Source organism: Gavialis gangeticus, unplaced genomic scaffold (assembly GCF_001723915.1).
Source record: "Gavialis gangeticus isolate Ggan-Ray unplaced genomic scaffold, GavGan_comp1, whole genome shotgun sequence".
In the NCBI taxonomy this organism is placed as follows: domain Eukaryota; kingdom Metazoa; phylum Chordata; order Crocodylia; family Gavialidae; genus Gavialis; species Gavialis gangeticus.
Genome location: NW_017729025.1, coordinates 36,505,077 through 36,520,889, shown reverse-complemented (window position 1 = coordinate 36,520,889; position 15,813 = coordinate 36,505,077). Strand labels below are relative to the sequence as shown.

The 15,813-nt window shown below is 39.8% G+C and overlaps 1 protein-coding gene across 1 annotated transcript in view; it reads left to right on the top strand.

Moving 5' to 3' along the window:
- Positions 1-1,811: 1,811 nt before the first annotated feature.
- UNC79 (unc-79 homolog (C. elegans)) overlaps positions 1,812-15,813 on the top strand; it is a 221,257-nt gene continuing 207,255 nt past the window's right edge. The window contains exons 1-3 of the mRNA XM_019518633.1: positions 1,812-1,995; positions 8,744-8,864; positions 15,435-15,739. Coding sequence (XP_019374178.1) covers positions 1,974-1,995; positions 8,744-8,864; positions 15,435-15,739 — 448 coding nt within the window. The 5' untranslated portion in view covers positions 1,812-1,973. The remainder of the gene's footprint in view (positions 1,996-8,743; positions 8,865-15,434; positions 15,740-15,813) is intronic.

Sequence of the window (15,813 nt, the reverse complement as noted above, 5' to 3'; positions counted from 1 at the left end):
TTCTCTGGTGGGAAAAAATCCATTTACTTTTCTTTATGCACTGATAAAACATCTTTCACTAGAGTATGCAAATGATGGTCTCTTAGCTCTATACTTATAACACAAACAGTATTGTGTCTTTTTCTTTTTATGAAAACACAGAGCCACATGTGGATTGGCCAATCCCAAGAATGGAAAGAAGCACGTCTAGGTATTTGCTGTGTTTTCTGATCTCCTAGACATTATTTTTTTATAGGGAGAACATTGGCTCTTATCTCTTTATTTTCATTTGTTGCTATAGTGTTCCAAGCACCTTATCATGTGGCCTGGTTTCCTCTCCTCCCTCCCCCCACCAGCTTAGGGCTCTGCTTCCCTGCAGCCTCAACCCTGGATTACTTCCCCTTTGCTAGCCCCCATCCAGGACTTCACCCTTAAATCTGTCTCAATTCAGGACAAGGACAAGAGAGACAGGTGAGTCAAGGTGTGAGAGTGCCTATGTCTCCTCCAGGAGAGCAATTTGAGTGCGGCAGGCCCATCCCCACCCTCAGAGCCTTGGGTGAGTCAGTGTCTTAAAACCCATGATAACCAGCTGTTCATGCAGGAGAGGGCAGTGCGAGATCCTGATCTGATGGTAGGAAGGAGAGCAGTGGGTGAGGGGTGCCCTTTTACAGTGTGAAGTTTGGAGGGGTACTGTAGGCAAGTTCTTCACATGAAATCCAGATAGCAAACACATCCATGTTTTCTGGTCTACCCCTTGGGGTTTTTTAGCACAGGGCTGTGCAACTGGTGACGTATGGGCTGCACGTGGTCTTCAAGTGAATAAATTGTGATCCCTAGCTCCCACCTGGCCACTGCTCTCCCCTCTTACTCTGCTTCCCACAACAGCCTGAATGTCTGGGTTCTCCCTTTCTCCTTGGTTTCACTGTCTACCCCTTTGTCAGGGAGTGGGGCAGGGCAGTGCAGCATGGTATGGCCAGAGAAGCTGAGGATGAGCCTGATGCTGCACAGGCGTGTGGTGCTGAGGTGGGGGAGAAGTGCATAATGCCGCAGTGAGGGGAGGGGCTGCTCAGTGCAGAGGGGGAGCGGGCCTGTGTAGGGTCCAGCCTAAGGGGCCCCTTTACCCTGTTGTGGCTGGCAAGAGCACAGCTCCCACTGGTGTGCTCTGTGTGGTGTTCAGCCCCTAGCTGCTTAGAGGTGAGAGTCCTGTTTTAGGATATTCATCCTAACAGCATCTCTGACAGCATCACTCACTTGGGTCCCTTCTGAAAAAGCAGATGTCACCAAGGCCCTGCAGTCACATTCTGAACCAGGGCTCTTTTCTCTGTTTTTAAACCAAGATCTAACAGCTGCAAGCTTTGGTTAGGCACTTAATACAGCCCACAACCATTTATTTGCAGTATAAATTGAGTTATTTCCCTTTGATCTCTCTGCTGCTTGGGAGGGAGAAATGCCAAATCCTCATATAAAGGGCAAAAAAGTTTGTTGGGCTTGGGAAAAAAGGGATGTCTGATGTAAACCATCCTTCAGCTCTAAAGAGCATCTTCTGTCCTAGGCATTATAATCTTCCATCTTTTCCAGTCTTTTCCCCAAGACCCAGTTCGGTGCTGAGGAAAGCTTTTCCTTTAAGAGGTTGTTCCTGCATAATGGAATACCTCCTCCTCTCTGGCAGAGCTCATTTTGCAATTCATTAGGGTCCTATTTTCAATCCTCCTTTTCTCTTCTTCCTCTTTCCCTATTGCCAGCAGCAGGAGCAAGATCTGTGAGGGCATAAATCCTCTTGCTGTTAGCCCTAAGGCATCGTCCAAGCTCCTGCAGCATTATTTTGTGCTAGAATTACAGCTGCAAGAATGGTAGAGGCAGAGGGGTGGGAGGGAGGCAGCTGATGCTGGTTACTTCATTGCAACCAGGGAAAATTACTCATCACTGGCTGAGGGAGAGAGAAGAACCAAAAAGCCACTGATCCTGAGGCAAAACATTTCTACCTGGACAACATTATGTCCACCAAGGCAGAGCAATGTAAGTAGAAGGCCCCCTGGAGCAGATCTCTGCCTTTTCTCTGAGAAACAATGAAGCAGCAGCAACTGCTATTATGGAGAGAGTCTTGATTGCTCTGTGCGCGTGTGTGCGTGTGCGTGTGTGGTTGAGGGCTGGCAAGGAAACACTGCACTGTCCGTGGTACTGGAGGCTGGGTACAGAGGTGCAGATGGGAGGAGGCAGGCTGTCTCACTCAGATCTGTTAGGCTCCGTATTATAATTTATCAGCTATGGGAGGGTGAATATTTGTCAGGTTGCACAGTGCAATTCATTAGCTCTTGTAGAGTGACTGTCAGACAAGGCACTGCAGACAAACACAACTAACTACAAGCAACCCATAATTATGATTGTGCTGTACACTGCGTGGTATTTGAATTACAATCGAAGGCTTTTATGCCTTCTTCTAAGAAAAGAAGGAACCTCAGTCCTGTGGTGTCGTTCTTCTTAGGGCCTAGTATTAATTTTGGTCTGGCTCTGCTGCTTGATTCTGTAAATTGCAGCAGAAGGTTAATGCTTCCTAGCCTTGATTAAATATGCTTGGACATCATTTTAAGCATCTTCTCTCTTCCTAATGTATTAATGCAGTTGGTGATTTTTCAGTACAAAGATCTGTAATGACTGTAACCTCTTTCTCCATGATCTCTCCTCTGTGTTGGTTATATTCCTTTTACCTGTTTCTTTTGGGCTATTAATGAGGTAATATTTGCATGCTTTGTTAAAGTGAAAGCAACATGGTTATGAAAATTCTGTGTTGGAGATGGGAGGAGGAAGAAATGAGGGATTGCTTTGGCTCATGGTTTTAGTAATAAGAGACAAAACCTATGACTTCTAAATCATTGACCCTGGTCAGGAGTGACCCCAGGTCAACTGACAGCTGGCTGCTTGGTAGTATATATGGCATTAATTGAGCTTCATGCCTGGGGCCTGAACAAAAAGTCACCCTACTTCTTTGTACAAGGGTCTCAAAGATTGAATGAAAAGGGGGTGATTTACTTCTCATGTCCTTAGAGGTGGGCCTCACACTGGGACAAAATGATGGAGCAGGGCAGCTGTGCTTTTGCTGTTGCACATGCCATACAGCTTTGGCGAATAAAGGAAGGGCTTTATTCTCTTGCCTTGTCTACAATGTAATTTGCACACTCCGTAATTTTGCAGAACATTCCCTGCTGTTGCTAACCCTAGTGCAGTTCTGTTAATTTATACTGCAGGAGGGCTGCTAGCAACCACGGATTTTTTTTTTAACTACCATGCTGATTACGTCTGCTCTGAGTAAGGTTAGATGACATGGTGGTTGGAATACCAGTTGTTGGTCTGTGCTAGCACTCCCACCATTCTCGCTCTGCATAACAACTGTTATATTGGCAAGTGCAACGGTGGGAAATTTTAAGAAAAAAATCCAGAGCAGGCATAGCTTTTCACCAGCACTAACTCCATATACTGTTTTTCCCTGATATGCTTTCTTAGCAATATCTGGACCTACTCAGCAAAACAGGGTCTAAAGCACTGCTGGCCATGTTGGAATCATTTCCTCTGTCATTCTGTATACTGATATTTCTTTCCTTCTTTGGTTCAAGCCTATTATTTTAAGATCATTGCGAAAATCCTTTGTGTCCTTACAAGCCTTTACCTGATTAGACTGAAGGACTGTATTTGGCTTACTTTTTGAAGTTAACGTCTTAATTACAGAGGCTGCTGCTGTTGTTTAAGTTTTATGTTGATACCCTACATACAGTCTTTATGGAGGGTGCATTTTTAGAAATAAAAACATAAAGAATAAATGATAACCTCCTTCTCTGAATCATGCAATGTTTTGTTCCCTCCCATCTTGTTTCACGTATCTTCACATTCTCTCTCATATTACTCTGAACCTGCTTATCCTTATCCATGCCACCCTGTATACAAGGTCTGCTCACCCCACACTGATATATGGAAGAATTCCTTCCATTGTGCATACCCTCTTCCATAACATTGTTTTTGACATTTTCCCTCTCAGGCATTTGTATTCTTCAACCCTTAATGTCCTCAATCTCCTATATTTTGAGATGCTTCTTTCACTTCTTTCCTGGCTGCTATTCACCATTTCTTCTCCTGTTGTCCTTGACACTTCATTTTGGCACTGCCCTCAAGCTATTTCTCTTAGTTTTCAGGATTTGTGCCCTTCCTTACAACCTTGAGTTATTCATTAGTTTTAAATGTTATTATTGGTATCTCCACAGTTCCAGCCCTGAATCTATCTTTCTTCTCACAGATTAGGGAGTCAATAAATGGACAACTTTTGTGTCATTTCTTCCCCTCTGAACTTAAACTTTATAGTTTGTTTATAAAGGCTCCTTCCCTGCCTACTTCCTACAACATAATTATGTGTTTTCATTTGCTTTTCGCATAACTCCAAGACTCTCTAACCTGCAAGTTTTGACAATAATGATGTTCTCCAACAAGAATAATACTGATCTACGGTCCATTTCCAGACTGCCCCCAAAACCTCAGCTGATGCTGCTTCTACTACTGTCTTGCTTAACTAACAGGCAAGAACCAGAGTATTTCAGGTAGGAGTCAGAAGCCATGATGAATCTACATTTGACAATGGGACAACTGAAAAAAATAAAAGTGAAAGATTATACTGACTTGTTCAGAAAAACAAAAGCATCCAGTTCTAAACACTGGTGCTCTGGAATTCCTCACAAATACACCCAAGAAACTGTTTGTCTTTTGCAGCTCTGAATAAATCGGGTCAATTGAGCAAAAGGTCCATGGTGGCAGCCTGCAGAGAGTCACACAAAGTCACCTGTCATGTTTTCCTCCTTCAGCTTTACATAGGACTTATACTGAGCTCCTTGTGAAAAGCATTAACAGTGATGTTCTTTATTAAACATAACAGCACAACAGTAGTGCTCAGCTGCCTTACTGAATTCAATGACAGGATACAATTAGAAGGCCACCAGTTCTTTTCTTTTCCCTCCAATAATAAAATTTGGCATCAGTTTGTGGTAAGTAGTGTCCAGGGAACATTCCTGTACTAATTCATATTCCTGACCATGAATTCAGAAGAATCAAGCATCTCTAGAGAAGCTAACCCAGATTTTACAGATGGCTGCAAAGAGATTTTGGAGTCAGAATCGTATAGATGCCTACGTCGCACTGAGATATTAATTGAAATAAAATTAGGAACCTAACTTCATAAAGAAGCTTCTAAATGAAAGTGAGTTAATTTTCTAAAGTATCAGCTTAGTGTCTACAGTTTTCATGGAAGACAAAAGGATTTATCTACAAATTCTGAACACTAGGTCACATATATTCGATGCCTGCATTTGTATTTGAGAGCCCATCTTTGGCAAATTTTTACTTTAGTACTTTTGTTCAAAATAGCAATTGGTAATCCTGGATATTATAATAGTATGTATAATGGTGGCATGGCCAGACAGCAAAAGCAACAATGGAGTGACTCATTTTACAGACAAAATTATTATCTTGGTGTTGTGAATTGTTTGTCTGTCCTTTTAACTTGTTTCATTTGGGTACTGATGCTTAATGGAAATAAATAATCTTCCTTCTTTACACAAAACAGCAGCCTTCACATGCTTTGCCCCCTTTTGAAAGAAAATTGTTGTGGAGAGCAGAGCAGCTCTTTAAAATACAGCTTGACCTGAATCTCCTTTATATCTCTGGCATTTTACTATTTCTGTTCTACTTATGGACATCTGATTCTGTCGCATGGCAACTGTAAATCCATCCGTGAGTTGTTCTTTGGCTGGGACCTCTGATTAGTTTTCTGTTTTTTATGGACCTGTGGGGTTTCATATTCTTTGCCCTAGCAAGAGGAACTTGCATTAAAACCAGCATTAATGAAATGTAAAGTCTTGTTCTCCCTTCAAATTGAATCATAGCTAATCTAAATGAATATCTCTGTAGCCCTCATACATATGGCATATGAGCACCTTTATAAAGGATCTATATGTTCTGTATTGTGTAGTTTAGCTGTCTAATAAGATTTTGGAAACTGGGATCTATAAAACTGTAAAATGCCTTCTGTTGCCATGAAACTATATTGATAGATAGTAGTGATAGACATTATATGGAGGAAGACAATAGGGTGGTGTGTTAGGAATGTTTTATCAGTTTGCATCTGGAGTGCTTATTTAGGGGCGGTAAGCCCAGAATCAGAGAGAGTTAGCTGTGTTAGCAGAATCACCAGACTCTTCACCATCTGGAGATCTTCTAATCAAACATCACAAGTTTTGTGGAAAAATGAAAGAAAACTTTCCTTGCTTCTAGACAATTAATAAATAATATTTGAAATACTCTTTATGCTCCAGCCAATATGAATTTGGAACATAATTTCTAGTATTAAATACTATTAAATACTTTAGCTTCCTGCCTTCTGTTTCCTTTGTCACAACACATCTGCATATTCTTGGGCTGAGTTCACTGTATTGATGGCTGAAGGTAAAATATCACTAATGAATCAGGAGGCCTTAAAGTCTCAGCTCAAATGCACAAATGCAGATCCTAGGATATAATCTAAGAATCTGGCATATCACCATTTCTCTCATAGAAAGTACCTATGAAACTGCCTGTAACTGATCCACACAGAGGATAACGATGTACTACTGCTAGCAGTTCTCCATTAGCTCAGGTGGTAGAGCCTTTATCCATTAAAAACTAAATTAAAACAGCATTAAGTTTGCAAACTGGCACTTAAATGTGACTGAATCTCAGAATTTAAGGTTGCCTGTGTGTAACCTTTTGTGTATGCATTATGGCACAGACTTTAGTTACATGATTGCATGCTTTTTTCCACAAGACTCTAGACCTAGTGAAGGAGGGGGTGCTTTTATATATCTGTAGGACCTCTGCTTTGTTTGTTGAAGATGTTGCAAGGTATGAAGTGAATGAGGCAGGAGTATTCAGGAGAAAGGTTGGTCATATGACTAAGATCGCTGAATGCCAACATGCAGATCTGGACTATCCTGTGGCCTCTACCGTAAGGTTCCTATGTGAGACTCGGCAAGTTACATAAGCTGAACCTTTCACACTTGGTCTATAGTTGAATATTTCTTGTGTTAGATGCTTGACTTATGATTGGATTTGAGGGTCTGATGAACTGAAGTGCTGAGCACTAACAGCTGCATCTGAAGTTACTGCGAGCTGTGCTTTGAACATATAAAGCATTCTTGCCAAGAGCTTGGTAAAAATCCAGCTCTGTGCATCTAAGATTAAGCATCCAAAAGAAGATGTATATGTTCTTGCTCTTAATTTCTGTGCTTCAGGAGATACCAGGATAGATTTGTACTTTATAGACTAACCAAAGTGTATATATATGTAATACAGGATTTCACATGCCGAAGCTCACCTCATCTGTGATATATGTATATGTTTATGCATTTACACACACACACACACACACACACACACACACTCTTTGGTTAGTTGGGAAGGTACAAATCTACCCTGCCTTCTACTTGACTTCAAACTAACACCGCTTAGGAGACAGCACCAGTGGTAGTACACTCGATGGGCAGTGTTAAGGTATCTCTCCAGAGATCCAGAAGCGTAAATTCTAGCCTTCCTCTGGACTCATGCTGAAGATTGGCTCTTGTTGACCCACTTGTCAATAGGTACCTGGTAATTCAGGCTGGGGAGTCAAAGACCCTTGGATAGCTGCATTTTTTAAATGTGTTTTTGACTATATAAGCTAGTATGCTTAAACTAGGTTAGCCCGCAGGACCCTTCTTGTGAATGGACCTTTGTGGAGTACTCATATGCTACAGTGAGGAGAGGCATAGAAAAATGAATGATGACATTACTAATTTTCTTTTCAGAATGGGTTTGAATTATGTGGCATCATTAATGCACAAGGCCACACACTGACCTGTTAGGATAAGACAAAAGATTTAACTGCTGCTCATTCAGGGGGCACTATGCATCTGGCAAACTGTATGATGTGTGATTCATGTGGAAGTAGCAGCACATCATCACATAGTGAAAGATTGTGTCACAATGCATACATGCAAAGGGGTTAAATTAACAGTTCAATATTAACTCTTACTTAAATACTTGATTTGTAACTCTCACCTAAATGCTTGACTTTAACATTATTGTAACATGACACAAAATTCCCAGCCTGTTCTATTGTCATCATGTCCTAATGGTAAACAATCACAGATGGAGTTACTTTCTTCTGATACTGAACAAGGAACTTAATTAGAATAAGGAAAAACACGATTACTTGTGAAGTTACTATTTCTGCTCTGCAATGCTTTTGCTCTGAACCTTTCCTGATCCCTACACATCCACTCACATCACTGCTTAAGTGTATGGCCTAGAGCAAATGACTTAGCTGTGTTTGCCTTAGGTTATAATTCTGTAAATTGACTGTAGTCATACTTGTCCACCTCATGTGGGTAATGTGTGACCTAATGAATCATTACTTACAAATAAACCTAAAAATCTTTGAAGACTCTGGAGAAGTTCAACATATTTTTTGACTACTTAACACAGCGTAGATCTAAAACAGGTTAGAAAAGTATTCACTGCATTTCCTGTTTTCCTTTTTTCCCTTCTGATTTTGGAGTATAGCCAAAATGTAAAGACTATAGAGACTTGCCTGTTAGTTATAGCTTGGTTGCTGGATTTTAACAATCCAATAATGGTAGAAAACTGCTCTGATTTCCTGATAACCAGAATTAAGCTAATTTGAAGTTTCTGTGTTTTTGTTATTTACTTCATCTAGTTGCTTCCAAGATCCGTTACCTACAGGAGTATCATAACCGTGTTCTTCACAACATTTATCCTGTACCCTCAGGAACTGACATTGCAAATACTCTGAAATACTTTTCTCAGACCTTATTAAGGTAAGTTTTAACTTATGTTCTCAAAGAAAAAAGAATTATTAGGGGGTACTTACTGATTTCTTCTTGGTTAATGGATCTAATGGATCAATGTTCAACCAGAATGAGTCAGAGCTCAATTTGATAGAAAACTATGGTGTAAACAAATATCTTCAGTGGCTGTTGCCCAATTTGCCCAGTTGAGCTGCTTACTGAGTGGCTGATTCTAAAACAAAACTTGGTTGATTACATATTTGCTTGGCCCTCCTCTAGGTTTAGCTGAGTGTACACATGGGCAAAACCCAGGCGTAGAGGAGGTTATTATGGATAGCATTTCACAAGTTCATGACTGTGACCTCCCTGATCATTCTGATGCTTTAGGGACCTAGAGTTGGGGTGGCCAACCTGAGCCTAAGAAGGAGCCAGAATTTAGCATTGTACATTGCTAAAGAGCCACAGTAATATGTAATGATGTGACATAATGGCTATGGAAGCTGGTCACCGTGTGCTTGTGCAAAGATTCAAGGAGACACATATTAACTTCTGAAGAGCCTCATGTGGCTCCAGAGCCACCGGTTGGCCACCCCTGACCTAGAGGAATGAACCAGAGCAGCAGAATGAAGGTTTTAGGTGCCCCATAATCCATATGGCTTTCAAGTCTGGATTTTGGTTCAGCCCATTATAGGGATGAGGATAAAATCTGAATGAAGTCAACTGATCAGGGTTGCTGTAAGCAGGGGGTTTGATTTGGTCCCACTCTCTAGTTGTAATATATATACATTAATAAATGTAATGTGTAAATTAGAGAAAAGGTTTAGGTAGGCAATGCTACCTTCCAACATACTATGGAGAATCTTATGGTAGGCATGGGATTACAAGAGGAACATGTTTTGTATTCCTGTTTTCCCACAATTTAACTCACTGGATTCATTGGCCTAAAATTTCAGTGGCCTTAAGGTGGCTTCTTATATTGCACGTGTAGTTTTTGTGCCTGTGTCTTATCTGACAAAATGTCAAGCCCAGAAACTTGTATTTGTGAGCTAGAGCTGCATTTGTTTATATAACAACAGTACTTAATGTACACCTGCAAAAATATGCACCTTTCAGTTTCAGTGGCTGATTTGAAAATGTGGCCATTTATATTATTTTGGAGAGTGGAAATACCAACATAAAAGATATTTTTGGTTGGTTTTAACAAGCAAGCAATTAAATCTGAATGCTTAGTTCACTTAGTACATTCAGAGGCCAGGACATTCAACAACACTCTCGTTAAGAGGGAAATACATATGTAGGTGTGCTTCTTATCAGCAGAGTCCTTGCTGGCTGCAACCTTTCAGGAGCTCTGATTACACTTCAGGTTCCTCTTTTGCAAGAACAGATTCATTTACTTGGCATGGAATTTATTTAACTCACTGAGCATTTTAGAGTGATAACAAACATGTATATGCTTTCAGGGTCCTTTTAAGACCGATGAATGGAATGAAGTTCAATCATTAATTGAACATTCAACTCCTTAGTAAAAACAAAAGATATTTAAAGGGCATTGAGACTAGGTAGGAAATGTGGAAGTAATTCCACATCAGCCAATTTTTGTTCGTTCAAACGACAAAAAAAATACAGATTCAAGAACTGTATCCAGGGCTTTGTGCAACCAAACAGCCTTTATCTAAGATTCATGTCTTCCCAAGCTGTGTAGCCTTACACGTTGTTTTTGAGTCTAAGCATATGTTCCCCATTTTGACTTTAAATAGTGACTTGCCCAATACTGGTGCTTAGGACAATTCTTGTGCATACTGACAGCCATGGAACTGGAATTTACAGCCAAGAAAAGGCACAAACATTTTCCTTCTGTGTTGCCTGACCCTGGACTCAGAATTCGTTCAGAAGGCTATATTGATAGAAAATTCCTCATGCTTGATGAACGTGCAGGTTTCTAGAGTGAATGAAACTGCTTCAGCTTAATAGGCTATAAAAGCAGAACTCAGAAGTATACAGTTACTCCACCAGGTAACAATTGCACATAGCCTCTTAATATTCCATGCTAGAGACTGGACTAAACCAAAACCCCAATACTAAACACCCTGACTTGTATAGGAGTTGAGGTGGCAGCTAATACATCAATCTGGATGTAATTTTCACAAATAGCTTCTTCCTTTAAAATGGGCCAATCAGAATCTTGAACATTTTCAAAGTTAGGGCACATCAGAAAGCCAAACCTGGATGCAGGTTCAGATTTCATAAATATCCAGTGTCCTTACAGCAGGCTAATTCAGAGCTCCTTGACATCTGAGGTGTTTGAAAAAGGGGATGATTTTGAGGCCTGTGGTGTGAGCCTACCATAACTGACTGCATAAACAGGTTCAAGCTGAAAAAGGAGGAAGGTAAAAAACCTTACCTACAGTTAGGGTGGCAGGCAGAAAGAAGGGAGCTCTTAGCTTGTGTAGGCAGGTCCCATTTTGGGATTACAAGTAGGCTGACCCCAAATAAACAACACTTCAAGAGCCTGGTTTGCTCAGGATCTTGTTCAAAATTTTCTTTAAACGTCTTTCATCCCCAGGGCCAGATTAACACTTTGGCAAATTAGGCATATGCCTAGGGCCCTATGTGAAGAAGGGACACAGTTGTGCTTATTTTACATATTATAATTATTTAGTGAAAAAAGTGGGGACCCACGAGTTTGTTTGCCTATGGCCCACTAAAGGGTTAATCCAGCGCTGTTCATCCCAATCCTTCTTTCCACGTCTCCCATTAGGATGCTGACACACAGTCTAGCTGTCAGTGGTACAAAGCCATCAAGTTATGAACAGGAAGAGAATACAAGGATTCTGGGCTGCTAAGGGAATGCTAATTGGGAATGGGAAAACCTGCCAATGACCTCCAGGGACTTTAGATCAGGTCCTCGAACTGCTACTTTTGATAAGATTGCTATTTTTTTGCAGAATGGTTTGGAACACTTTCCAGAGCTCTGAGTGGGTATTCTTAGTTGGTATTCTTTTGGCAGCTCATGAATGGCAAAGATAAACATTTTATTAGGTCATGCATTTTCATTGTTGCTCTGTAGGGGACAGTTACACAATCAAATGAACCCTAATTTAGGACAGTAGGCCTCTGCAGATGTAGCTTTTTCAGCCCATTGTACCCTTTTGGCAATACAGTTTCTCTTTTGTGCTATAACCCCACTGAGTTTGTTCTTCTGAGTGGGTAAGACCTACTGTTTTGGGTCATGTTTGTATCTGGTGCATCCACTGGCTTTAGTTTAGTTACACCAGTGATGAACTTGGTCCATCAAGTTGCACAGAGCTGGAATATGTCACAAGCTCAAGGGTGGGGGGCTGCAGAAGTGGTTATGGTTGAAAAAAATGAGGAATTTACTTTTTATGAATAAACATCACATAAAATCACCATATACAATGCATAAGACATTGATTCATTTAGCTCTTCCTTAATTTTGTCTTTGAGCAGAAGCATTTCTTTACATTACAGCATGAATTTAAGTTTCATGCATTGCTCATTTCCAGCCTTTTTTCCCTCACTTGAGGATTAACCTAGAATTTAATAAACATCTAATAGAACACCTGCTTCTTTGTTGTTTTCTTGGAGAAAACTCCCCTTACATATTTCTTAATTATAGACAAAATGCTTTACTTACATAATAGTTATTAACACACAAGATCTTTTAACTGTCTTTCTGCGAGTGGAGAGACACAATTTCTCTTGCATTATTTCAACAGAAACCACTTCCAGAAGGTAGTAATTTAGAGGATAGCTTTGCATCACGGGTGCTCAAACTTTGACCAGCTGCATGGCAGTCTATGTCTATACTTTGCACTGCAGTATGGCATAGAGACATCCAAGCCAAATCCAAATGAGTTCATTTGGGTACAGGAAGCAAGTGAAATGTGCATAACTCTGAACAGTATAATTTGCCCTGCTTCTCAGTCTGTATGGGCCCTTGTGCTACCATGGCTAGATGTCATCTGGTACCTGGTACTTGGTACTTCATTAGAGCTAGCTTGTGTATCCCTGTGCTGCACTCTACTTCGTATATATACCCTGAGAGATGCCTTGGTAGCTCATTTGCATACAGTGGAGCAAATTCAGTATGGAGGTGTGGCTTGCAGACAGTCAAGGTCCTAGCATGCAGTGCTCCATTTTGAGTAGGGAAGAAACCAAGTACAAAGGTCATATCTGAACTTAGAGCCCACATTTTCTAAGTTCAGGGGTAGTATTGGATCTCAAGTTTTGACTGGTACTATCAAAGAGCTTGGGGTCAGACAGTGATCCAGTCCCCAGAGAAGAGGGGGGTTGGAAGTGGGATTTTATTTATTTATTCATTTTTTAGATATATATCCCACCCTCTCCAATAAACTTAGAGCAGGTTTAGTGAGGTCTCCTCTCTATTCCTGAAATACATAGGAGGCCACCTTATATAAGATGCAGAATTGTATGCTGAGGCCTATAGTGTCCATGGGCCGTACCTCCACATTATGGAAGAGGGGCTGTAATGATGACCATTACAGTCTTGCACTCTCCAAAACAAGGATTTGTTAATAGTATAATATCCTTCATGGAAATATTGCCCTTGGGGAGTGATGCGTTGAGAAGTGAAGCATCTGGAGCGATGGCTAGTTGGTAGACCCAGTAGGTAGATAGGGCTGGAATATAATTTGATACCTTCACACCTCTAATCAGGAGTAGCAAAATTTAGCATATGAAAGTCAAGCAAACAAAAAAAATCTGAAAAATATCAGGAATCAGCACTCTGATCATTCATTTTTAAAATAACAGTAGATTATAGAAGACTTACTTATATGATTTCAATTATGCTGTCATGACAGTCTTATTATCACTTTTCTTAGACTGGACATTGGGTAACAGAAACCAAAAGAATTTGACAGACCTATAAGGCACTATAAAAAAAGAAAAATAGTCATTAACTTTTTTGTAGGATAGATTATATCTATATCTATATATCTGCTTACTTTAAGTGTCAGACAGGCCTGACTGAAGCCACCTCTTCACAGACCTGTAACTGAAACAAATTCATTATCTATGGAAAATAAAAAAGGCCTCATCTTACAAACACATAAGCACAGGTATAACATTTTTTTGTGTGAGCCATTGCAATGACATCTAAAGGAGTAAAGGCACGTGTGTGCTTCAGTGTTTGTAAGACTGAGGCCTTATTACTTTCCTGGGTGCATGGGATTTCCAAGAGTGCTCACCATTTACCTGACTCTGCTCTATTGAAGCCAATGGAGTTTAACATTACACCGCTATTTTACAAGTTTTAACACTGACTTCAATGAGAGTAAAATTAGGCCAGATAGTGAGAGCCCTTGGAAATTTTCCCCCTACAGGTACAGTACACATAAAACCAGTTGGTATGTGGTTAAATATATTAAAAAGCGTATTTTACTTTTATAAGAACATGAAAAGGTTACCAGCTAACCACACAATACATATCTATTGTCTGCATATCCAAAATACAGCTTTGTTGCTTAAGCAGCAATGTATTCTATTTTTAAAAAAATAATAATTATTTTTAAAAATTAGAATAACTGGTTTACAACAATTATAAAAAATATAGCAAGCTTGTTTATTTTTTCCCTCTTTTGATTCCCACTAAATCTTTTTTATTTTTTAAATGATCTCTTCTTTAGTTTGTAGTGAGTTTTGTTGAATAATACCGTAAGTAGCCACAGGAATGTATGATGACACACTGTTGGATGTGCAGTTCTCTAACTGATCTTGCTTGCTTAGCCCTTAGATTTTGAAGGTGAATTCTTACCAAAAGAATGTTTGTATTCATAAAAGAAAATGGTGCCTCCCCACACATGGGCAAAATTAAAAGCACACATAAACAACCATTATCATTAGCTCACAAACATATGCTAAAGACCATCTACTATATATTATTTTATAGCTTTTCCAAATGTAGTTTAGTTAACATTTTAGAAATATTATATTATTTCTAAATCCATGTGCCTGTTTAAACTTCATTATCTCAAATGATACTGACGGAATGTCATGAAACAGTATCATATAATACATACAGACATTATTTTGATGCAATAAACATGTGATTTTTAAGACTATCTTAACAAACACACATGTTTATTCTTTGCTAAAACATGTTTCTGCAAGTGCCACACCTATTTTTTACAAGTTTTCAGTCACTTGGTTCAAAAGATCTTCCTGAAAAATATTTCCCAAAATCTTGTCCAAACAAAATCTCAAACTATTTTGATACAGCTATTTTTTTCATAGCAAGCACTTGAATTCCCAAATTTTGCCTAATTGTGAAACATGGGTAGGGCACTGAAACATGCATTTTTATATTTTTGCTCCTTATGAACCAGATAACACATGAGATGCAATGGAAATTTCCATAAATGGCAATTTTTAATTTTACTCTCTTGAAGCATGGAAGTGAATGGTTGCTAGATTTGCCAACACACTGGTATTGGTAGAGATTGCATCTTATGTGGAGTGTATCTGGTGTTTTATTATTTGTTTTATAGTGTCATTTCAATGTAATGTGCTGTTCTTTGTGTCTTTGTTGTCTCTTTTTTTTCTTTGTCCCCCCAACAGCATTTTGTCCCGCACAGGGAAGAAGGAGAATCAAGATGCCTCCAATTTGACAGTGCCCATGACCATGTGTCTTTTTCCTGTGCCATTCCCACTCACCCCATCTCTAAGACCACAGGTCAGTTCCATCAACCCTACTGTTACTCGCTCCCTCCTTTACAGCGTCCTGCGAGATGCTCCTTCTGAACGTGGCCAGCAAAGTCGTGATGCTCAGTTATCAGACTACCCATCATTGGACTATCAAGGACTTTACGTGACACTGGTGACTCTACTGGATCTAGTTCCCTTGCTACAACATGGTCAGCATGGTAAGCAGGTTTTTGAATACTTATCGTACATTTAAATATATTGTTTTGCATTGCTGAGTGAGTAGGTAAATAAA